The sequence below is a fragment of the Agelaius phoeniceus genome, chromosome 3 (genome assembly GCF_051311805.1).
Source record: "Agelaius phoeniceus isolate bAgePho1 chromosome 3, bAgePho1.hap1, whole genome shotgun sequence".
NCBI classification, from domain to species: domain Eukaryota; kingdom Metazoa; phylum Chordata; class Aves; order Passeriformes; family Icteridae; genus Agelaius; species Agelaius phoeniceus.
In genome coordinates, this window is record NC_135267.1 from 107,524,237 (window position 1) to 107,548,560 (window position 24,324).

The 24,324-nt window shown below is 37.3% G+C and overlaps 1 protein-coding gene across 3 annotated transcripts in view; it reads right to left on the reverse strand.

Moving 5' to 3' along the window:
• Positions 1 to 24,324, reverse strand: part of TASP1 (taspase 1) — a 78,958-nt gene that overhangs the window by 20,244 nt on the left and 34,390 nt on the right. For all 3 annotated transcript variants that reach the window (XR_013181552.1, XM_077176108.1, XM_054629391.2), the window contains exons 9-11: positions 20,595 to 20,714; positions 19,561 to 19,639; positions 4,390 to 4,500 (exon numbers count right to left, since the gene is read on the reverse strand). Coding sequence is in view for 2 of the 3 variants with exons in the window: in XM_077176108.1 (XP_077032223.1) it covers positions 4,390 to 4,500; positions 19,561 to 19,639; positions 20,595 to 20,714 (310 nt within the window). In the remaining variant the exon portion in view is untranslated. The remainder of the gene's footprint in view (positions 1 to 4,389; positions 4,501 to 19,560; positions 19,640 to 20,594; positions 20,715 to 24,324) is intronic.

Genomic DNA, 24,324 nt, shown 5'->3' on the forward strand with positions numbered 1-24,324 from the left:
GATTGGTCTCTCCAGACCATGGGAATGAAGTTGTTCACTTCTGATCCTGTGCCTTATTTTCCCCATTTGTAGTTACTGCACAGAACCATCCTAGCACAGATTCAACACCAAGCTGTAAATGAAGTGTTTTATTTACACTTACTGAGCTGAAGGATGAACCAGCTGCTCATCAGATGTTCTACATTCACACTCTTCCATAGCAGAGAAACCATTACCAGCTTCATTGTTTACATCAGCTTTCAAAGGCTTAGAACTTGGGTCTAAACACTGGCTGTGGTGTGGTGCAACCAATTAAGTGCTTCAGCATCCCCCAGTTTGAACAGAGGGCAGTTAAACAATTCTAAACCTTCTTGTGCACTGTGTGAGTGAAATTCTGACTTTTTCAGATCAACAGTTACAGATCACCTTGGCCACTGGACTGTCAGCTTGTGCAGAGTGTGGTGGAAGTGAAGCTGTCTGCCACTCTGCTTCTGCTATGTATCCCACTAAACTCCAAATATAATAAGCACTAAATGAAGCCTGCTTTTAATTTCATGCACCATTATTTGGTGAATGCTTAGGCAGAAGCTGTCTCAAGTCATGATACATTAGGTCACAACATCTACATTGAATTTTTAAAGGAGCTGCAAGAGAAAACACCTGCACTTTAAAACTTTACAGGTAAGATTTTAAGAAATGAAATAACTGAGGATACTACAGACCAATAAAATCCCAATGCTTTTGGCATGGAGAAGCATAGGGAGGACCTATACAAATCCTTGTGGAACATCACCATGTTGTGTTTATTCAGGATCACTTCATTCTCCTCTGAAATCCTTTTCTCTGTGTCATGGAGAAGCATAATAATGCTTCCATTGTTTGTTTCCTCTGCTAGAAAACCACAAAGGATACTACAAAGCTTAGAGTGATGCAGCACCAAAGGAAACTCTAATGTACTACAAAGTAACTACAACACTGTGCAATGCCAGTCACAGTCTTGTCACTAGTGAAGTATGAGGCTTTTTCCTTCCCAGCTAGCATAACTAATAATCAGGAAATTAATTTTCTATGATTCTTAGCTGTCCAAAGTCTTGCTCAGAAGAGAGGATTTTGACACTACATTTCTAGAAGAGAAAGTGTTAGCATTATTCTTCTGCTATTACCTTGCTGCAGACTTGGCTCAACTGAGTGCAGTTTAAAAATGCAAGAATAGAGAAACAGATCTCTGCTAAGGAAAGAACAAATATCACATTCCAACTATGTCTTTCAGCTCATTATTCTCTAATACTTCATAAGAAGTTCTAAAGCATCATTGGTAATGCTGCCACTGTTAAAAGCCCAGATTTCCAGCCAATGAGATGACACAAATATTTACTCTAAGTCTACATTAGAGTCTACAAACACAAACTTGGCTGCATTTGAAAGGAATGATGAGTAACAAAATCCTCCCTTCTTCTGTCTGGAAGGTACTTGTGTTTACAGAACACCATTCTTTAACTGTGAACCAAGCCTTCTGCACTCTTTGACTAAAGATATGGCGCCCATTCCATTTACAAAAAGTCTCTATTTCATTTCTCTCACCTCTGATTCAACCAGCAGTTGCACATTCTCCACAGTAAGCTGGCTCTGAGAAAGGATGAGAGAAGCACATCTGACATGAGTTTGCTCATCACCTGCTGTTTAAACAGCACTCACTGTCTAAGCCAGGCATTCCCCAGCTGGAAGGATTCCCAGGACTCTGCAGAGACTCAGAGTCCTGTAAACAGGAAGCACCAATCTGATGGCAACTGCCAAAATCAGCTGTTCATCCCTGTGATACAACTAACACACATTTTGACTTCTGATAAAACATTCTAGCTCAGCTTTGTTAAAGGCTGGGGGTTTTTTTCCCAATGCCTTGGTCCATTATAATTCTGGTGACATTTTGACAAGACCACAAAGCAGGGCTCTAAGGAAGGCAAGGGGAGCATCCATGCCATCAGCAAGGAGTCTATTGCCCCATTTTATCCTCATGTTTCACTGTAAGAAATTCTGCACCCTACCACACATCCTGTGCTATCAACTAGCACAGAAAAAGCCACAGCAAAAAACCTATTTAGTATAAACCTACTGGTTTTAAGTGTAATGCATGTTTTAACTGTTGCACTGTAATTGCCACATGTAACTTTGCATTCCATCTCCAGAATTGCCAAGATGACAGAAATTTCTCTACCAGCTACAAACTCAATACTATGTCACATGTAACCAGCAAGATGTAGCTGGATTTTGATGTTTTCCTCCATCAGTCTTCATTCACAGGACAGCAGAGCACAAACTAGATTTTATGTTTTCTAATCCAAGCACTTCACCTACACAAAAAACAAAGGTGGAATTATCTTTTTTTCCCATATCAGCCCTGCCCAGAGTATAACTGAGATACTACTGAGTATAACTGAGCATACTACACAGCCCTGCTGTCAGGCAGCAGAAATTTGCAGTGTTAAGTTTCTGAAAATACAAGCCAGACCTGTCCTGATTTAAAACTTTAAAAAGGAATTACAAAGCATTTATATAAATGTTATATAAGCTTTTTTTTTCCAAATTTTCTTTTCATGAAGAGCATTAATTTAATCCTGTCTCTCACTCTTTTCACTTTCTGCTGTTTAGCTGGGTTTAGTGTTTTCCCAAGGCAGTAACACACCACACTGATATCCTGGTACCTCTGTCTGTGCAGCTCCTCTTTTCTCTACAATTGATAGTTCAGGTGTAATAAATTCTTCAGCAACATTTAATAGGCTCCTATCTCCAACAGAAACATTTTCACATTTCCACTAAAGAACACAATGCATACATCACATAGGAGCCAGTTAACATTTTATATGCAAAGCGGTGGCAAAATACATTTGCCTTAAACTGCAAAATGAGAATTGTGTTTTTTGCTAACCATTACCAAACTTAACAAGAAAACCCAGAACACTCAAAGCAACTCAAAGAAGGCACCTTGAACTAAAACAATTTAAATTTTGGGCTTTTATCAGCCAGTCTCTATGAATTACTTCATCAGTAGCTTTCCATCTTGTATGTGTACATGCATTAACATGAAATTGCAGAAGGCCACATACAATTTGGGCTTGCTTTTAGCACTCTTAGAACAAACAGCAGAATAAATTTTAAGAGCATGGACTAAAATTTGACTTTCCTAACGTTAGGCCACTTCCACACAACATCTGCAAAGCAGGTGACAAATTAGCAAAGCTATCACAAACATCCTTCCTAAAGGCTTCTTTTGGGTACACAAACTCCTAATTTTGTGCCACTATGCACTGGAATGAGAGATTATATAAATAATTATTTATTTAAATTTTATTATTTAAATATAAAAAGCTACATTTCTTCTGCTTGGATCTTTTTGGGGAACACAGAGTGTTCTGCACTCTTACAATACCTAGAAGTGACCACAGGACAGCAGCAGATTATCAAGTGCAGTCTCCAATGCAAAGGTGACTTCCCTTCAAACAGTCAAATGTCAGAAGCAGAATCTAACCTGGATTCAACACTAGAAAAGAAATCAAGAAGCTGCAATGCACTGCTTGCCAAGACCATTAGTCCCTGGGACCCCAAAAGGTGTGTGTACATGCCCCTCTTTCAGGTCTAATTAAAGTATCACACAACAAGCTTTGGCAGCACAGTGTACAAGTATTATGTTGTCCATAAGAAATTTTCAAGATGAAAATTGTCTGTGGATTCTAAAGCTTGAAAAATTTTGAGGGGTTATAAAAACACTGCAAGTCAACATATACACCAGAAGCTTCACTGGAATTTTCAAAAGGGCAAGATTTTATGGTTATTTTAAAAATCCACTTTCATATTTTTCTTATGATTTGAGGAAAGAAAAAAAGATATATATTTATAAGAAATTGAAAATATATTACACAATTCTCTTAAATCAAATAAAAAATTGTTTTTTTAACAAAGTATATTTCACTTTTCCAAGATATTAATTTTATTATGTAAATAGCAAACCAGAATCTGTCTGTCCAAAGCATTTAATTAGAACAAGAAATGGTATTGAGGTCTACTATTTTTAAAAGGGTTAAACATGTTGAATAATTTTACTAATGCTCCTAACTCATCAATTCTAAAATATGCAATTGTACACCACAGCCCATGATTCAGACAGGAAATTCTTTCTTCAAACCTCTCCGGGTATTCTATGACTCACATAACAATTGAGGTATTTCCAAGGGTTTTCCTTTAAATATCCTAATATATTCTTCTGTAGTTTAACATTTTTCAGATGTAACACAAGACTAAATCTGAAGCCAACTGCAACACAAGGCTTCAAGAGCAATCACAAGAATAAATATCTCTGATAGAGTTACTTGCATTTTCAAGTAACTTGCATTTAGGCAATTTGGGCCATATACTTACCAATAAACTTGTTTTGCATAGTCTCTAGGAGAGCTTGGTGGGCATCCTCTGTTTGCAAAGCACATGAACATTCTCTGGCCAGTATGGTCCTGACAAGGTGCTCTCCACAACCTAAAGAAATATCAAGAATAGTCAAAATACAGATATCACTTTGAAGAAACCCAGTCATTAATTTATATCATCACATTCATTTGGCTGTGATGATGCAAAATAATGACTCTTCCTTCACAGTCATGCAAATGACAAGTTTCTGCCACACATTTTTATCTTCTAAAAAGGTTGACACGAAGTCACGCAAAAATTCAAGTAAGTCAGTGGTTTTCTCACAACTTTCCTAAAATTTTAACTCCACAAAGTCATAAACTAAACAAAAATTAAACAAAAATTACAGAAAGAAGAAACAGCAACAGTGTCTCTGACTTAGCATCTCTACCCAGATAGAATCCTCTTACTAATCATTCTCCTGGGAATGATCCTTGCATACAACTCTCCAAACTAAGAACAACTTCAGTGACACAGAAACTCCTTTTGCATGACAGAATATTCTACTTAGTCCATCTGATTCAGCCTTTTTCAACAAAGGAATACAAGAATTCAGCCACGCTTTTTTGCCAAAGTGGCTGGTCACTGGACTCCTAATACAGATTCCTGTAATTTTTAAAGGTTTGTCCTTAAGAAATTAAAAAGCTTCTGGAAACAATCATTTATTGCCTCAGTGTTTTATGTACCTATCCCCTGAAACCTATTTTTGGTGAAGACAAGCAGGTCATTACTGCTACTCTTGTTCTGTAGGAACACTTTCACACCTGCTATTTTTTCTCCTACACCCTTTTCCCTTCCTGTACTGTGCTTTGGGACATACAGCTGCAGCCAAATGGCACCATGGATGTTTACTGGGGCTGTTGGACAGAAAATTCACTGCTGATACCTTCTCCATATAGACCAAGGTCATGACACTACCTATGCCTCCTGTTTGTTGACATTTTTCATTAATGGCAGGGAAACAGACAAAGCAGCCAGAAGAGGTTTAACCAAGAGCCAGGTGAACTGTGTTATCCAGTTAGGAAAGAAAAAAACACAACTAACACAGAGTTGTGAAGTAACAATGATCTCAAATTATCTAAATCTAAGTGACTACATTTTGATCAGATTTGTAACTTATCGGGACCAAAAACTGCATTAGACACCAGAATATACAGAGAGAAGTCAGACACAGTCCATTCACAATTATATATAAATATTTTTAGCATATTTCTCATTTAATTCAACAAGATGATGCAAGCACTAGAATCATTAAAAAAAAATCTGCTATAATACAGTTGGACTTATTAGCTCAGGTACAGAACTACATAAATACACCTCCACAGCCTCCAGAAACAAATTTATGGCTGGAAACAATTTAGTTGCTTCCAAGTGGCAGGGAGCTGGAGCTGGTAAGACATCAGACCTAGGCTGGCTTCAGACAAAGGCAGCTCAGTCTCCACGGGTAACTCACACTTTACTGGAAGCACTAACAAGCCCAGAACAGAGACACTGGCTGAAGCCAGCCTAGATGTGGCATAAAGAAAAATTGAATAATTAAACCCAACCCAAAGTGGCTCCAGAGCAGCCAGCTGAGTCTCTCATCCCTGTGCATATGCTGAGTTTAGAGCACTGACTGCTGTGGGTACAGCAGGGCACAAACACGTTGGCAGGTCTGGCACTGTGTGTTGCAGTGACTCACAGACTGGTTTCTAGTTCTTTTCATCATTTTAAACCCTAACATGGCAACCTACTCCAAGAATCTCCCTCTCTGGCTGCTTGACACACAATTATACCCTTCCCCTTAAATGCACAGTGAGTTTCCACTGTTCTTCAAAGATTGCTAGTACAGAAGGGAAAAAAAATTACCCCCCTCATTTCCAAGATTAAACAAAACCTCAAACCCCCTCCCCCCCAAAAAAAACCCTCCAAAAAACAAAAAAAAAAAGTAAACAAACACACACACAAACCAAACAAACAAAACCAAACAACACCCTCTGGAACACTATGGATGCATTAGATGATTAGATGTCAGAAAATCAGCCCAGAGACCAGATTGCTGAAAAATTGTGTGCACATGTCCCAAAATCCTGCTATGTTCAATCTTCACAAAAATACCTTGGTCTTCAGTTATGTGTCCCTGCTAATGGGAAGTGTCTCCTGATTAATGCAATTCAGCTAAACTGAGTTGTTTGAAGTGGGACACTTTGGCATTGAATCTACATACAACTGGCACAAGAGAAACACAAAAAATGCTTTGTATAGCAAACAGACTGAGTAAAATCCAGTTACAAATTTAGAGGAAAATGAAAGAGCCAAAATACTACAACAATTACACAGCCAAGGGAAGTTGTTCTTGAAAGCACAAGGGAGAAAGTGTTTTCATTGAGACTGACAAGTTCTCAAGTTAATGAGAGAGGTGTCCTGGTTAGGGGATAATCTTCAAGAGCTCATGCAATACAGCCATCTCAGCATTTGCTTACAGAAGGGTCTGTCTGTTCATTTGCCTCATTATACCCACACTCTGAAGCTTCTGTCCACAATAGAACTGTGAGTTATCTACTATTTATTTACAAGTGATGGATGAAGAACAGGAAAAAATCCCCACAAGATGCATTCTATCCATAGATCACAATATGGACATCACTCTTTTAAAACTGGGAAACTTTAATCACTATGAAGTTTTGCTATAAAGAATAAAAATAAAATTAAACAGGCAGTTGCTCTGGAAAAACCCGAGAAAGCTGGTTTTTTTCTTGAAAAAACCTGTTAGTACCTTTAAAATATAACATGTAACACCTTTAAATATAACTATATAAATAAGAAGCAGGAGACTTAAAAGAGGAATCAAACAAATGAGACACAGAACTCAGAGTGAGCCTATATATCTTCAGTGCATCAAGTAATAAAACCAGATGTTACTACTTCACAATTTTCAAGTATTTCCTAAATTGGAATTAAAAAAACCAACAATGGCCATTTTTTAGCATGACGTATAATGTTATTTCCCCCCCAGGAGAATGACTTTATTGAAGAGTTCCCATAACATCAAGTCTCCTCCAAAAAAAATTCAGAGAGAGAAAACTTAATATGGGTTAAGAACAGCTGCAGCCCACATCCCCATCCAGGATCAACCACAAGGAAAGCAGCTTTGAAATTGTACTAACACATCACACATCTCTACATCCCCACAGACAAAGTCATTTCTTTTTGTCATATTTATGTCAACCTATAAGGCAACAAACTTACAGCCTGCTGCTGGCAGTGTATGTAAAAATCTTTCAGCACATCACTTGCTGGCAGTCTGCAGGGACAGATAACTAAGGAAAACAATTTCCCCATTTGCAAAAGAAAAATTTGTTACTGTAGTTTTTGATGTAGGAACATCTATTTTTGAAGAAGGAGAAAAAAAAAATCTAAGTAGTGTGTCACATACTTTGACCAGATACAGGCTAAGAAAAAGAATTGCACTTTCTATTATCCAAACCAAACTTCTTGCAAATTTAGCAGATCTGTATGTCTGTATAGCCTCAAACTGGGGACACACTGTAGATAATACTAGGATTAAGCACAAAATGCATACATTACCAGAGCAATCACAACTGATTTGTAACTTACAATATGAAGTTGTGGGTTCAAATTTATAGTTCCAGTCACTTTAGTCTAACCACCACCATTAGCCAACTTCCAAAAAAGTTGTAGTAACATGACTCAAGAGAGCAACTCCAGTGAAAGCTACTTAAACTCATTTCCAAATCATGCACACAAGTTGATGAAAATGTAAATCTGATTAATGTGCTTAACTATCTCCCATTACACTACATTTAACTGCAAGTGTTAATACATTTGGCATTTATTTCACTGAATAGTACTACCAAGTACAACCAAACCAAGAGGGACTCCCACTAAGAATTTTCCAATTCTACATTAAAGTCTCAAATACATTTGTTTTAGTAACTTTCCTGTAAACAGAGTTAAAATCATTTTATTATCCTTTCCTAGTTATGATGATGACTTCTTCAGTATCCTGAAGCTCATTATATTTCAGAGATGGATATTTTGCAATGACAGACAAATGCTTCCCTAAGATTTCACACATGAGTGACTCAAATGCAGATGACTAGCTGGAAAAATTTACTGGGTTAAATTACAGCTTCACATTGAAATAACTTTCATATAGTAAACCAATTACTTTCCTAACACAGTAATATTCTGCAAACACCATGTTGCCTACTTGTAACTCCTCTGCTGACAAAAAAACTCCTGTTGGAACTGCTGTTGTCCATGTTTGCAGGGCTAAGTACAATTAACTGCCTTCCTCTAGGATTGCTTCTGGCAAAGGCAAAAACACTTCTACAGAAAACAGAGAGTTTATTGAGACTATTTTGATAAATCATGCCTGACAAATTTGGTGACCTCCTACAATGAGGTTACAGCATTACTATGAGGGTGGTGAGATACTGGAACTGGTTGCCCAGGAAGTTCTGAATGTGCCATCCCTGGAAGTGTTCATGGCCAAGCTGGAAGGAGCTCTGAGGAATCAGTTCTAGTGGAAGGTGTTCCTGCCCACTGCAGGAACTTTAAAGTCTGATCTTTAAGGTCCTTCCCAACCCAAACCACTTGAAGATCCTACAAAAAATAAACAGAAACAGACAGATATTTTGATGCAAGTTTCTAGCCTCCTAGATTAAGGGGAGAGAATATACAGATTCCTAAATGCTCCAGGCATTGATGGCAACAGATTCCTATGACAAGGGAAGGAAAGAAGAATGAGGCTTAATAGCCACAACATCTTTATTTTGTAAACAAACTACAAACCCAAACGAAATTCTAAAAGATCTCAGAAAACCTGTCTTCAACCAGAAGCTTCTATTCCTGCCTGAAAATTACTTGAAGATTATCTACAAAATCACTTGAAGATCATACAGAAACACCAACACTGATTTTGAGAGACACATATCTTGGATTATGCCACAATACAGTTTTAATGCAGTGTTTCTTTCAAGTGCCAGGCAGACAAACAGTGAAACAGAACTGCCCTTTTCTGTGGCTATTGAAATGTGTAATTTCTGATAATAATACACTTTTACCTCCAATCCAAATACTCCTCATTGATTACTACAAGAATTGCACAAGAACAGTCTAGGAATCTACAATCTTTTTTTTTCATTGTCTCTTTTTCTTAAGCTATCCTACTATAATTTAGCTGTTCTGCATGTATCAGTAGTCCCCTCAAGTTACTACTTTAGCAGCAATTTGCTAGTTAGCCTATGCACAACTTCCATAACAACCATGTCTCTAGCGGGAAGAAGGTGTTGTGATGCTTTTGTTTTTATTTTTTTTAAGATTGTTAACATCTTTAACTTTTAGGTATTATATTAGATACTATCTTACATTGCATACAATTCTGAAAAAAGGTAAGAAATCTAAGCTATAACTTTTAAATGTTAATCTTTCTGTACCAAAGAGTAACTAACATTCAATTCACAGCTTATACAAACTTAAACTTGCTACAGACTTGGATCTTTCATTTGAGCTTCATGCAAGAAAAGAAGGATTAAATCACTGGGTTTTTTCCTCAGCATAGAGACTTCTCAAGAAGATTTCTAATGCTTGAAATAACCACAACAAGAGGAGAAAGAACCCAGCACAATATAAGCTGAACATCCCATCCAATGCGTGCTCTGCATCTTATAATGCTCCTCCGATGGAACCAAGATGGCAAAGGAAAGGAGCAGCATGTCAGAGAGAAATTGTTTTTCTGCTCCTTTTGATGGCAGATGCTTTCAAGTCAGGAAATTAGAAACAGGTGTGCCAGAGGGCACACACATACACACACACACATCCATGCAGCACACTGAAAAACACGCGTTTTCAATTTTCAGACATGAAAGAGGCTCCTGTTGAATGGAAGGAGAAATGAAAATCGAGTTTGCTTTCTGTGAGCCACAAGCAGAGAGAGCTTGTGGAGCTTTGACAGGCTGCAGGAGCCTGTCTAGCTCTGAAACACACAGTACCTCAACACAAAGTGTTGGAACTTGTTTTAAAGGAGTACAGAATGGAAACTTGCATTACTCATGCACAGTCATGTACATGAGAATGGAAAAATTCATCTAGTTTACTCCCCTGCCAAAGTATGACTCTTTGCTTTACAGAAGCTGAAGACAGAAGTTACAGGTTATCTGTATTTTATCATCTGTTCTATGCAGCAGAGTCTGAACCTGACCCTGTTGTTTCTGTCCTGTTAAGCTTTGATGTTATTTTCATTTCAATAGTAGTCCCTAAAGTATCAGCTAACAAGGTAAAGACTCCTATTCCTGCTCTATTTCCTGGATAACTTCTAGTTATGCCTAATGGAAACACTGTGAAACCTGTATTTCAGTAACCTCTGCTCATCATTTCCAGCATCTCTAGAAAGATCTGAGTAAAACCTTGCACAGCAGTGATTTTACAAAAACAAAATACAGTACAATATAAATATTTAGTTGGCAAGACACTGATACAGGGAGATACATACTGAAAAAAAAATTAATGCATACTTCTCAAAAGACAAAATGCTGCAGTCTAGCAGAATGTACTACATAAAATGTAATACATTAATACTACAGTATTGTATTAAAGTAACATAATTTTAGAGGTTTCTTTCTCCTATCAGCTGCTGTATCTTGTCTTCATACTAGCAGGGGAAATTTCTAAATTACTGCCCTACTGCCAGAAAAAACACCTGCAAACAAAATCCTGTCCAATTCCTAAAGCACTGATCCTAGAGGGCTCAATGGAGCACATTCCTGCTGCAGACAGAATATCCTTAGATGATTTACCTACTAAGAAAACGCAATGGAAATTTTCCAAAAGGTTGAAACTTTAGTAAATTTGGGCAGGTTTCAAAGATAACAAAAGAAATTCAACATGCAGACACACTCATGTCTAATGCACCTTCCCTAAAGAAAGGTAGGAAAACACATCTCTAAGTTTTTAATATGGAAAAAATAAACTAAAATCACTCCAAAAAACAACTCATTCAGCTTTTCTACAATTTTACAGATAAGAAAAAAAAATGGTTAGAGAAATAAGGATTCATTCATTTGGCACTGTAAATTCTAAATAGTGGTAAATGGCAGATTATTTATTTTAAAAGCTTTTTGTTTGAGTTACTATGAACAAAAATAATTTCAGATGTATCTCCAAGAGAGGTTAGAATGAAGAAAAAAACGTAGGTCCCTTAAAGAGGATGTACTTTTTACATTCTTCACTACATTTAATACATTTGGAAAGATTAATCTCAGTTAAGCTGTAAAGAAAGAAGCAAACACTTTTGCCCAGGCCTTCCTCAGAAGCTTTGCTGCTACTGATCTCTGTAAAAACCCTACACCTCTCTAAACTACATCACTTCTGTCCCATAAAACTCACAGGGAAGAAGTATGCCAGTAGTTTATGTGTTTGCTAACTAAAGGGATAAAATCACTTTCAAGTAGCAGAAAAGTGTTTAAGACATAGAAAGGGAGTTCAGTCTGCCACCATCTTCAATTCCCTTTCTATCCTTGCACCTATTTCAAGGCACTGGCACAAGGCTCAGCAGCAGGGACAGGACCAAGTGTCCAGAGCAGCAGCTGGTGCTGCACAGCTGCTGGCCCTGGTTCCAAAAGTGCTGCTCAGCAAGCACTGAGCCTTCTGCTGGAAGCTACAGCTTCCACAAGCCTGTGACCCTTCAAGCCTCATAGATATTATAATATCAAGCCCAATTAAAATTTCAATAAGCCCTCTGATTATTGTATCCATCCAGTTCTGCTTCCCAGCAAGCCTTCCAAAGGCAATTCAATCAATCACTGTGATCATTCTGAGGACAAACCCCTCAGCAGTGAGCACTGCAGAACCGTGTTTAATTGATTAGCTTCTCCATGCTAGCATCCCCACCAATCATTTCTGCCTTGGGCTTCCTCTCTCTTCCCCAGACTTTGGTGGTGCTGAGTTAGCTCACACAACACATGCTACAGCACTGAGTCCTCCCAACTGCATCTGGACACACAGGCTGGATGAACTCTTGACAGAAACATTCACTTCATAGGTAAATACTGATCTGTCTGGAGATAGAGCTCCCCTTCCTCCACCCGACCCTCTGGTTCACAGTAACAATGACATAACTCTTCTCCATTTGCTTCATCTGTGATGCATTAAATTACCTCTTATTCCCCAAATCTTACAGAACCAGACTGATTTTGAGAGATAATACATGTGTCTACAAAGAGATTAATTGTATCATAATATCTATCCCACACAGTGTAGTTATCATAATATCTATCCCACACAGTGTAGCTCAAACAATCTGTACAGGATACAAGATGAAATTCCTCTGGGCATTGGGAGCATGGACTCAGAAGGACTGGCCAGACAGACAATGCTGCACTTGTGTGTTATATAAGGGCTAACAATACATGCAAGTTTGAAGCAAGCTTTATCATCACATTATAAATGTAATTCACTGGCACAAGCTGCTCAGAGAAACTGTGGATGCCCCACTGCTGGAAGTGTTCAAGGCCAGGCTGGATGGAGCTCTGAGCAGCCTGGTCTAGAGGAGGAGGTATCCCTGCCCAGGGCAGAGGGGGTCCATCCATTAAGGTCCTTCCAACCCAAACTATTCCATGATTCTACAAAACAGCACTGGCCAGGTATTCATTCACAGGATCCTAACACAGCCACTGCTGCCCTCAATAGAAAGCAATCACAAAGCCAAAGTTATGCATTACAAGTCAATTTACTGGCATTCAAGCTTCCCTGAAAAGTATTTACTCAGTAGATTTGCACATCACTGTGGTTTGTTTGCAAAAGGACTTTTCAAGTAGGAACCTACAGACCACTGGCTGCCATAAGGAGCCCAAAATGCTGGCTGAGGGCATAACTCACCAAATAATTTAACAACCACAGCCCATATCTGCACAGGTGTCATTCCTATTCCATCCTATTCCACATTGCCTGCAAAAGCAGCCATGAGACACACAATGGCCTGCAAAGAATGACTGATGTGAACACAATTTGAGCAGGAAAAGGTGGGGCAAGGAAAAGTGAATATATTAATTCCCTTATTGATGTCAATTTCAAAAACAAGAGAAATATCCTTGAGCAGGGGGCTGGACTAAACTTCCTGAGGTTCCTTTCAAACTAAACAATTCTGTGATTCTTCAAAACACAAAGTGCTATTTATCCTTCATGGAATGATGCTTTAGGTGTACATATGTATATCCAACACAGCTTTTAAAGTATTGTGATCTAATCTCTAAAATGCCTTTATGAGAACAGAGGCCACTGCTTTTGTCATGAGACCTTAACAGTTTCCTACGATCTTGGTGAATTCACCAACACAAGAAACTGGCAAGGAAGTTTACACAGAATAAATACAGTTTGTACATGTATGCCTAGAACACTGCTGTTTTCTCTATCTGATTGTCATTCCATTCAAGAAAAGATTCTGGGCAGGAGAGAAGAGCAAGACATCACTAGGAGGCTTCTCCCAGACAGAATCCTCAACTACACCTCGTAAAGAAATCTGGTATTTCCAGAAATCTGACATTCCTTGTACCTTCTCAACAAAACACAGCTCTGGCTCAGCCCTGAAACCAAAGTGTGTTTGTTAGCATCCTTAATTTTTCTGAATGACTTCAACATATGTCAAGTTTCTGCTTCTTCTCTGGGATCATAAATTAGGTTGTATTTTAAACCTCCCTAGGATAACCTATGTGCCTTTCTTGTATCAAATAGTCTCTTCAAATAAATTTTATTAAAAGCTGGAGATTTTGCAGCTTTGTGTCACAGAATTTCTGCATTTTGTAAATAATGCAAGACCTTCTATCTTCAGAAATGCAATATTAAAGGTTTGCTGGCTTCAATGGCTGGTACCTAGACACAACACACACCCACCCTTTGTATGCTTTCTATTTCCTGCTCTTGGTAAGATGAAAGAAATGTAAGACATTTTCAGTCTCTACACTTTCACTCAAAAATTCCACTTGGGTTTAATTTTTTCAAAGTGTCCTGCATTAGCTGTTACTGTAATTTTATATTTATCTTTATATTTATTGTTAAAGTTCTGCATTTCCAAAGAGAATCAGTATTTCTCTCCCAGGAAAGTTACAGCCTGCCTCTTACCCCAACAGTATTGCTTTTGGCACAGTTAGTGAATGAATATTCATAATCATCACAGATATTCCAACTGAGTAGGAAATTCAGTGTCACATTGACATTATTTTGAATGAGAAGAATATGCATAAAGTCTTTGATTCTTATTATGCTCAGGAAAAAACAGGACATTTTTTCTTAAAGTACAGCCAAAAAATGGACTATTGCTTCTCCTGTGGCTGGGTTTTGTTCACAAATGTTTTCCCTCCAAATAATACCCATCTTCCTGTGTTTACATTCATATACCAGCAAAAAACACCCACTAAAGAGCTCCAAGCAGCCTTACAAAGTGTTCTGGCCTCTTTTTGTGGGAAGGTAGTGTTAAAGGGGAGCTTGTTTTGTTTGTGTCTGTGTGCACACATGCATGGAAAAGCTTTTAAACACCACAGATTTGGCTTCTTCTACATTGATCCAAAACCCAGTTTAGCTGTTAATTACATTTATACTAAATAAAGGCCATTGGTCATGCTCATCTCATTTAACATCTCATTTAATTTCACTCCATCTCCACCATCATTCCTGCACAGAATGGCCCTTCCACTGTTACTGCCCAGGTATCCTGGGTGTGCCCCTAACACAACTGCAACATTATTTGAATTTCTTGAATTTTAATACTGCTTTGGAGATACTTAAATTCCTGTAATGTTTATCCTTCAGCTGCCAATTAAGTCCCAAAACTATTTTTTCCCAACCAAAAGATTAATTTTAATATAAGTCAGTTTATACATGAAAATGTCTCAAAAAGTTGATGAGAAAGAAATCAGAAAGTTTTTACTTGTTTACACAGAAACTGAATTTTAGACTGAGAGTTACAGAATAAACCTTGAATTTAGGGCCCCTTAAACTCACAGTCATTCCTAAGTTTCACCATCTCCCCCACTGTGTTTTTAGAAAGCCTCCATCTTTTGATTTCAGTTGTCCCAGGCCCTGTTAAGCTATAACCATAAAATATTAGTTTTACAATATGCTGTATTTTGCAAACCTTGAAGTAACTTTTGAAAAGCCAAGAAAAAAAAAAAAACAAAACCAAAAAAAACCCCAAAACCACCAAAGACACTGTGTTCAAACAACATGGTCAAGTGACTGTTAGAGGTATGAAATTACCGTGCAAAAAGCTGAAGTCGTGCCCAAACAAGAACAGAACCACCACCTTTGGCACATTCAGCATAAAAAATGACAAAAATAGCCAAAAATATTTAAGAAACAACTTGCTAAAAGGCATAAAAGCTAATACCAAATCCTTCCTGAAGAGGTAAAGGCAGGAAGCCTCCCAGCAGCTACAGGGCCAACAGAAGATCCAATATTTCTTCAAATAATACACAAGCATTGAAAAAAAAGCTACAGGAACTTGGGATTACTTTTGAGTACTTGTGTGGTGACATCTTCCCCCAGCCTGCTTTTTTTTTAATGAAGCAGGTACTTAAAGACACTGAAGTTTCAATTGGAGGATTTTAGAACAAAATTAATAAAAATTCAATAATAAAGCCTGCTGTATTATTAACTGTGGCATTTAAACTAAAACTTCCTTTTCCAAGGAAGTTTCTACAAAGGTAATCACAGAATAAAACTATTCCCAGCAAAACTAAAATATCTGGTCTTCTAAGAACAGAAAGAAATGAGAAATCTTGAGAAGTCACCCTGACCTATTAGAACAAATACATCTCAAGTTTATAAAGTCCCAATATCACAAATTGCCAGAAGCCTGGATAATGCAGTGAAGTTGCTTTTCCCAGTCCTGTACTTTGACCTGGAGAACTGCAAACACCCTTTATCTGAGACATGTCACCAACCTGCCTGGAGCTCAGGTTCAACCCAGTGTGTCCATTCCATGTGGATTTCAGTGTGCAGGAGTTTGTACTCTGCCTACTCTGAATTACTATTCCAAACTCTACTTTCCCCACACCCCAGGTTTTCCCTAACCTGTTCAGTCTCTAGTTGATCATCACTCCCAAGACCCAAAGGTATGAACAGTTTCTCAAGTATGGAGTGCAAGCAGTTTACAAAACCTGACCTTCCAAATTGCTTCCATGAAACTGATGCCAAAGAATATCCCTTTTCATGACTGAATATGGAGCCTGATATAACAAACTCTCAAGGCTTAAATTTCTGTTCTCAGTGATCACTAAAAAGAAGTTGAAAAGTGTAAACCAGCACAAAAGAGAAACCTTTTATTTCCCAAAGAATTATTCAGCTAAAATGATTTGGTTTAACACACACTAATACCAAATAATTTTGAGGATACTTTTGACAAAGCTTGTGGGGAATTAGAGTTTAACTTTTTATTCAAGATTTTATTTTAATTCCAAAAGTGATTTGATGAGTCAGCTATTCTCTGAAGTCATGTAACAATAAACATTAAACATTACTCAATGCCCACAGTCTAATTTTATTCTTTTTTTTCTTCTCCCCACAAAACGGAAAAAATTTCCTGTAGAACCTAGTAGATTTGTGCCAAATTCATGACTCAAAGAAAAATTAAAATAAATAGACACGTGAAATTAAAACAACAAAATGCTATATTGTGAAAACCACAGAAATTTAAACTGATTGTAGGTTTCTCTTATGTACATCTTTTAAATACATTTATATACAGGTGTAAATGTCTGAATGTAAAATGAAACATAAAATGAATGTGCATGTACACAGTTTTTATTTATACATAGCACGAAAGTTGTATTTGTTGCTGATTTTTAAAAAAAATGTTAAGACAAAACCTGTTTGGAAACCTCCAAGAGGGGGGTAAAATCACTATTACAAATACAGTCTAGTCTGGGTTTAGTTACATCAAGGGACAAGGGTGATATTCTGTTAAGAAGCACTGTTCATCTTGAAGCTTTCTAAATCAAGGCATCTTCTAGAATTCAGACAGTACATTTATTTTCTAAATATTTAACAATGACATATCTTAATGCATTATTCTCTTCCTTGGCCATGGCAGTTTCACCTGAATATTTGCAGATGTTTATGCCCCCATTCCCATGTCTTGTTGAGATCCAGCCAAGCTGCAAGTTCCATTCTTTCAACCTCTCCTACAACTTAATTTTCCATCCCTTTATTCCTTAATTAAATTCACGGTTCACATCGTTGGATGTTCATATTTTAAACAAGAGTCAGGCATCAATACATTTTAGAACTGCACTAAACATAAAGTACATTATAAAATAAAACATTATGAGCTTCTGAAATGGAAAAAAGAATGGTATTGATTACAGAGGAGTTCTCACTTCCTGTAAACATTTCGATCTCGCTCTCTCTCACAGACATACACATACTTTAAAGGAAAACCAGAAACAAGAGTTTAATTAAACACCACTAGTCTGAATTTCAAATCCATGAATGAACAGATGGCCACACTTCACAATCTGCCAGCAGGCCACTCCAATTAACTGGGACTGGGATCAAGGTAATGTCATGGAAGCCAGAAGTTTTGAACCAAAAAAAATCCATATATGGGAATTTGTGACAGTTATAAATAGTATAACATTGAAGTATTTAGGATTATACAAAAGTGGTACCAGCAAAAAGAGAGGAGGCTAATATTTCAGACTATCATTAAATCTAGTCATCTCCTGTAAGGGCACCAGGATGCTTGTCAGTGCTCACATGGACTTCAAATCCAGCTGACTTTGCAAAGAACAGCTTTAAAGAAGTAAATAAAATCCACTTCAGCTCTTCCACAAACAATCTCTAATATTGGACTTGTGCTCACTGATTAATTAAAACATGGTTCCAAATACTTAAATATATTTGGTTACTCAGTAAGCATTTATTAAGCTAAAATCAGTGTGGTGTCCCTTGAGTAAAATTGTCTTCTGACACTCCTGGGTTCAGTAAAACCATCCCCTGAGTAAGCACCAAAAGGGACATCTGCTTTTACTGACATCAAACTGAAGGGTGAACATCTACACCAATTTTCAACAGTGCAAGGCAGACATGAATACAGGGAAATAAAAGCAACACAGCATATTCCTGATGCTCTTCAGCCTCTCTCAAATTTTAACTCTGCAATCTGTCACCTTGCTCCCCTCACTGTTTCTGCAGCAGGACTCCAGCTCTGCAGTGCCCATGGGATGCAGCTGACATTATCTAAATCTGAATTCTGCACGTTTTCCTCACCTCTCCCTACACTGGATGCTGATAACTCTGACCCCTGAGCAGTGGCAATACCATAAATTTTGCAACCTGACATAAGCACCTATGAAAAAGTGTTACAAGTAGTTTTACTGATTGAGGTTGTTCATAAAACAAGTGGGAGGAACAAAAAAGTAAAAGCAACTCCTACATAACTTCACCTTAAGACTTTAGTGCTCTGCAAGGCATCAAATAAACACAATATTTTTGTGTGTCAAGGACCCTGAGCTTTCCAAAGAGAACAGGAGCTCTCCTAATTCTTACATCACTTTCACAATTGCTGAATAAATACTTCCTGATACACTTAGTCCAGTATTTTGGTTTTACCTTTTCCCTTTCCTTTCAGAAGGAAAAGAGAGATGAAGAAAAAATTCACTTAAATGCTCACCTGAAATAGTAATTAAATATTTTTGAGGAAAAAATGCTGCATGTAGCATTTCTGTAACAAAGGACCCTCTGATTATCTCAGTACTTTACACAAGGCTTCCATTCCCAGAGGTATTCTGCATTTAATCCAATACTGGGCTAATAAGCACTTCTTCACAGGAGGACAGGTTCCCTAATACTTAACAAATATAGCACATCCTTTCAGTGCAATATGAAATAGGATAAAAATTCCCATGGTAGCTAATTAACTTAAAAAGGGCAATATAAGCAACCAACAAGAGATCAATTCATGGATTTAAATACAATATTGACACTAATAAATGATACAAATTAAATGAAACAAATTAATAAATGATACAAATTTAGAATATAGTCTGGAAATTATGTTGGCATTTTAAATTTACAAACTAATTACAGAGGAAGATAGCAACTTCATTAAGTATTTATAAAAGTAGTAAATACCTGAAGTACTCACAGCAGTGGAATAAGGGTTATGAGCTCCTGTATTTTCAGCCCAGCAGCCACAACCATAAAGAGCTGCCTAAGGAAAGAAGCATATTGTTAATAAATTTTAAGTGTGTGAGATTTTTGCTATATTCCCTTTCCTTAAAAAATGAAAATACAAAAACAACCTCAAACCAACAGTAATAACAAAAAAAAAGAAATCCAAGAAAAATCCAAGTACTAATACAAAAGATGAATAAGAATATCATAAGCATATTGTCATTCCACTCCATTTTGCTACATCCTTTTACTATTCTTGAGATCTGAGTGTTTGTCATAGATACAGAATTCTAGCCTAGCTTAACAGAAAATGAGGGTAAAGATATAACCCTGCTCATATAAAGTCTCTTTCACTCTGCTATTCAAAAAACTAACAAAAAAAATCATAACTACATTTCAAAAGAGAACTGCTTTTTGGACAGTGGAAAATGTCAAGAAAAAATACAGCTGTACAGCAATGGAGTACAAAATTTCTGCTGCACCTCAAAATCCCCTAACAACAATAAGGTGACACAGCATAAATATATTATTATTATAACAACATTAATAATAAATAGAACTATACATAATTTATAATCATAATTATATATAACAGAAATATATCATAAATACCTGGTATGTTCTTTTACTACTTTTGTCACTTTCTCCAACTCACAAGATCATTTAAAAATTAATTAGGACCGCTTCCCTAAATATTGAGAGAAATCTTTTTTCAAGGCTCTAAGCATTTCAGAGACCATTTAAGGCCAAGAAATTAACTTACTGATATCTCTGTCAAAAGGTAACTAACTACAGAACATCTTCCCTATCACTGGTTTATTACACTGATGGAGAACACTAAAAACACTTGCACATCAATGCAGTGAAAATGTCTTCAGCATTTAACAGGAAGGAAGGGAGAACAGAAATTTGCTGTCACAGCTCTTGCTTTACACTACACTGAACAATCATTCCCAACCAAAAAAAAGAATCTGAAAATGTACAATGATCACCTGACCAACTCTTCCAGGGTGCTTCAGTGCTAAACCTCCACTGGAGACAGCAGCAGCCACATTTCCTTCTTGGTCAACAACAACTGCACCAACTGTATCCAAGGTTCCTGAGTCATTCTCCTGCAGGACACAAAAACAGAAAAAAAAATCCTAGCAAAAATAATATATTAAAGTCAGATCATACTCCTTAGGAGTGTGCAAGTGAGAGCCTAGCAACCAAATGGATTTGTTATCATGCACCTGTACCCACTGCCAAAAATCTTCCCAAAATGCTGCTCTGCCTCAGACAGGACCTTAATAAAACTTCTCCAGTAGCAAGAAGGTAATAAACATCTCAGAATTAATCTAATGCTTAGATCACCTGCTTTTACTCACAGAAGTGCCAGAAGTCATTTTTTCTTAGTGGTTGCCACTTGTCCACTAAGAAATGATTCAGCAACTGATGCCACATCAAAAGGCCTTTCCTAAAAGGCCTGAAAAAGCATTTTCAGAGGCTCTGATCTTTGAAGATGTGTAATTTTTAAAAAATGAAATTAAAAAAAAAAATCAAAACAACAACCAACCCCCCCCCCCCAAAAAAAAAACCCAAACCTACAAAGCACCACCAGAAAAAAACCAAGCAGCTGTTTAGGATGTAAAGAGAAAATACTGATATTCTGAGCAAAACAATAAATAGAAGCCTCAAGAAAAAATCTCCCCTAGGACAGATTCCTTCTGCCAGACTTGTTCTCAGCTCAGAAATCTTTAGTGAGTAAAGCAATTTTACCCTTTGTTCCTGTAACTAAAGCATAACTAAAAGTGTCCTTACTTCCATGACTTCTGAGGTAGATTTACTCCCCCCAGGAGCAGGGGTCTTCTTTTACATCCCTCCCCCATTCCTTAATGCACCACACCAAGTCTCTCTTAGAGAAGGAACAGTTTCCCCCTCTCTGCCCAGGCATGGCCCAGGTTCCCCTCTCTGCAGAACCCAGGGCAAGGCACTCAGCCCTCATGCTCCACCACACACACAGCATGCAGTGTACAGAAAATAAACCAAATAAACAGAATTGATCCATCATCCATCACATACTCCAGAGATGCACGCTGGTGCTGCACAAGCCTCAAGCCTCTTACACAGACTTATCCAGTGAAATAATGCCAAAGGTTATTAAGTTTTTCATATAAATGTGAATTTTCTGGACTAGAATTCAGAGGGAGGAATTAAGAAAAAAAAAACACCATTCAGCTTCAAATTATCAAGTTCCCATCATCAATTAAAATTCCCTTGGGCATACTATATCACTTCTCAAGCATGGTTTCTAGTACTGCAATGCTGATGATACTCTGGCCACACTTCATTTAAGAGAAAACACTTGGGTTAATTCTGTGTCAGTCTCAAAAGGAAAAATATGCAGTACAGTCAGTCTTAAAAGGAAAAATATGCTGCCATGTTCTACAGTACTTTTCAAGCAACTGGAACTCCTAGGCAGGAGTTTCATCCTTGGCTTTCACCCAGAGAAACAGGAAGTTTCTTCTCTGCACCTACACCTAGATCTTCCCTGACAAGTTCTGCACTCAGATGCTGGCACTGACCACACTCAGTATTAAAACAAATTAATGTCCCAACAATAAAGCAGAGTAACTGCTTAAAGACAGACAGGGGTGAGAAGCTAGAGATCCACAGTTTCAACTGGTACTGGGAAGAAGGGTAAGCTGAAAAACAGATAAAGGAAGGATCAGGAGGGTAGGAAAAGTAGAAACAAAAGGATTATGGGAGCAAAGGGGATAAGAAAAGAGCCAGCGCCCTTCCAAGTTCTAAAGATGAAAGAATATTAAGGAACCCTTTTTTAATATCTCATGTGCAAATGTATTTTCCAGCTCCCAGGACTCCCAGACACAGCCTGAGCTAAAACAAACCCAGTTCAAACAATACCACTCAGGGGATTGAGAAGACCTTAAGCAGCAGAGCAGGCTGCTCATGGGATGTGCAGATTCCCATCCTTGGAGGTTTCCAAGACCAGATCAGATAAAGCTCTTCCCAACATGAATTCTCTCATGATTTCTCTGTACAGAAGAACTACTATGATACAGGTGCTGTTATCTACCCCCCTACCCTCTTTTATCAAAGAATTTGATAATAATGTACATATAATTGATTATATATATATAATGTATAAAAATATATAATATATAAACTATAATATATATCAAATATGTATTTGATAATTATATATATATAATTTCCTCTTTTATCAAAGGAAATTATACCCACAACAAAAAACTTAATTAATAGACAGCCACAGATATAAAAATCTAGCCTATCAAAGTTAGTTTGAGGCTGGACATCTTTTCTAAGGGAAGCATTGCTAAGGGAAGGTTGAGGTGGCCCACACATCCTTCTGAAGGAAATCTCTATCTCTGAAGCAAGGGAATTCTGTACTTTTCTTCTCAGTAAGACAGGTATGGGGCAGGGGAAAGCAGGACTGGTTTGTGATTAAAAAAAAAGTCACTGATATATAGGTGATGCTGTATTTTCCTTATTCAGTAAACTGAAAATCAGCAATGTTCTATTCCACATCCAATGGGAAAAAAAACATTGTCAGCATCTTCTACATTTGTGAACTGTACTGGCAACCCTGATTTCTGGGCCACTAAATAAAGAGCTCATCAGAATTTAACAAAGGAACTTTTTGTACATCTCCCTATAGAAAAGCATCGTGTGCCTGAGGAGTCACTGCAAGACTGCACCTGCTGAGAAGCCTTTCAGTGTCACACATTTCATCTCTCCAAATCACAGCAATGTTGAAAAGCAGAGGATCCTGCCAAGCTAGTGTCAGGACAATAAGAACATATTTAGAAAATATTAGAAAGTATGATTTAGAAAGTATGATAAATACTACAATTCACAAAGCCTAAAATAAGACCAAACTTTATACAGGTCCGATAGGGACTAAGCAAGATCCAGCTTGTTTGTCCTTACCTTTCAATTGATTGATTTACTTAGTTACTTACATTTTAAAATTTTGCAGGTTCTAAAGGAAACTTGGTGAAATCTGTTACCAAATTCTGTATCTGAGTTCAGTTACTAAATTATACTTGTCCACTGCAAAAGCAGTTTGGGGTTTTAACAATGCAGTATTGCAACCGAAATATAATCTATTATGTAGTTAATATTTTGCATGGAAAAAACTGAAAGTCAGTGTTATAAATCAGACCTCACATTACTTAATTTGCACCTTGCAGCATGAAAGGAAATTAATGTATTAAACCATGGTCCAAATACTCAGATTTTGCTAAGAACATGCACACAAAACTGAAAGATGCTCACCTGCACAAATGCAGAGTTCTAGCAAGCATTTTTAAAAACCCTTCTCCCCTCCTGCACATAAAAAATTGTAAATATTCATCACTACAAACCCCTAAGGAAGCAATTAGCAGATTAGGAGAGCTCTACCCAGTGCCCACTGAAAGATTCTACACACAGGGTCTTTTCCCTCTCCACTTGAGATAGTTTTGAAATACCATGGAAAGTAATTGCCATTAAATCTCACCTTTGAGTATAACTGACAAAAGACAAAATTCATCAGATTGAAGCAACTAACATTTACATGCTATTTCCCAACTATGTAATTATACAAAGCCTGATGAACAATCCCAGCCTTCCCAGTTTAACAGTTGTTTGGGGTGTAAAAAAGAACATTTTGTTTGATCCTCATGTGCAAGATGAGGAAATTATTCTATACTCTATTTC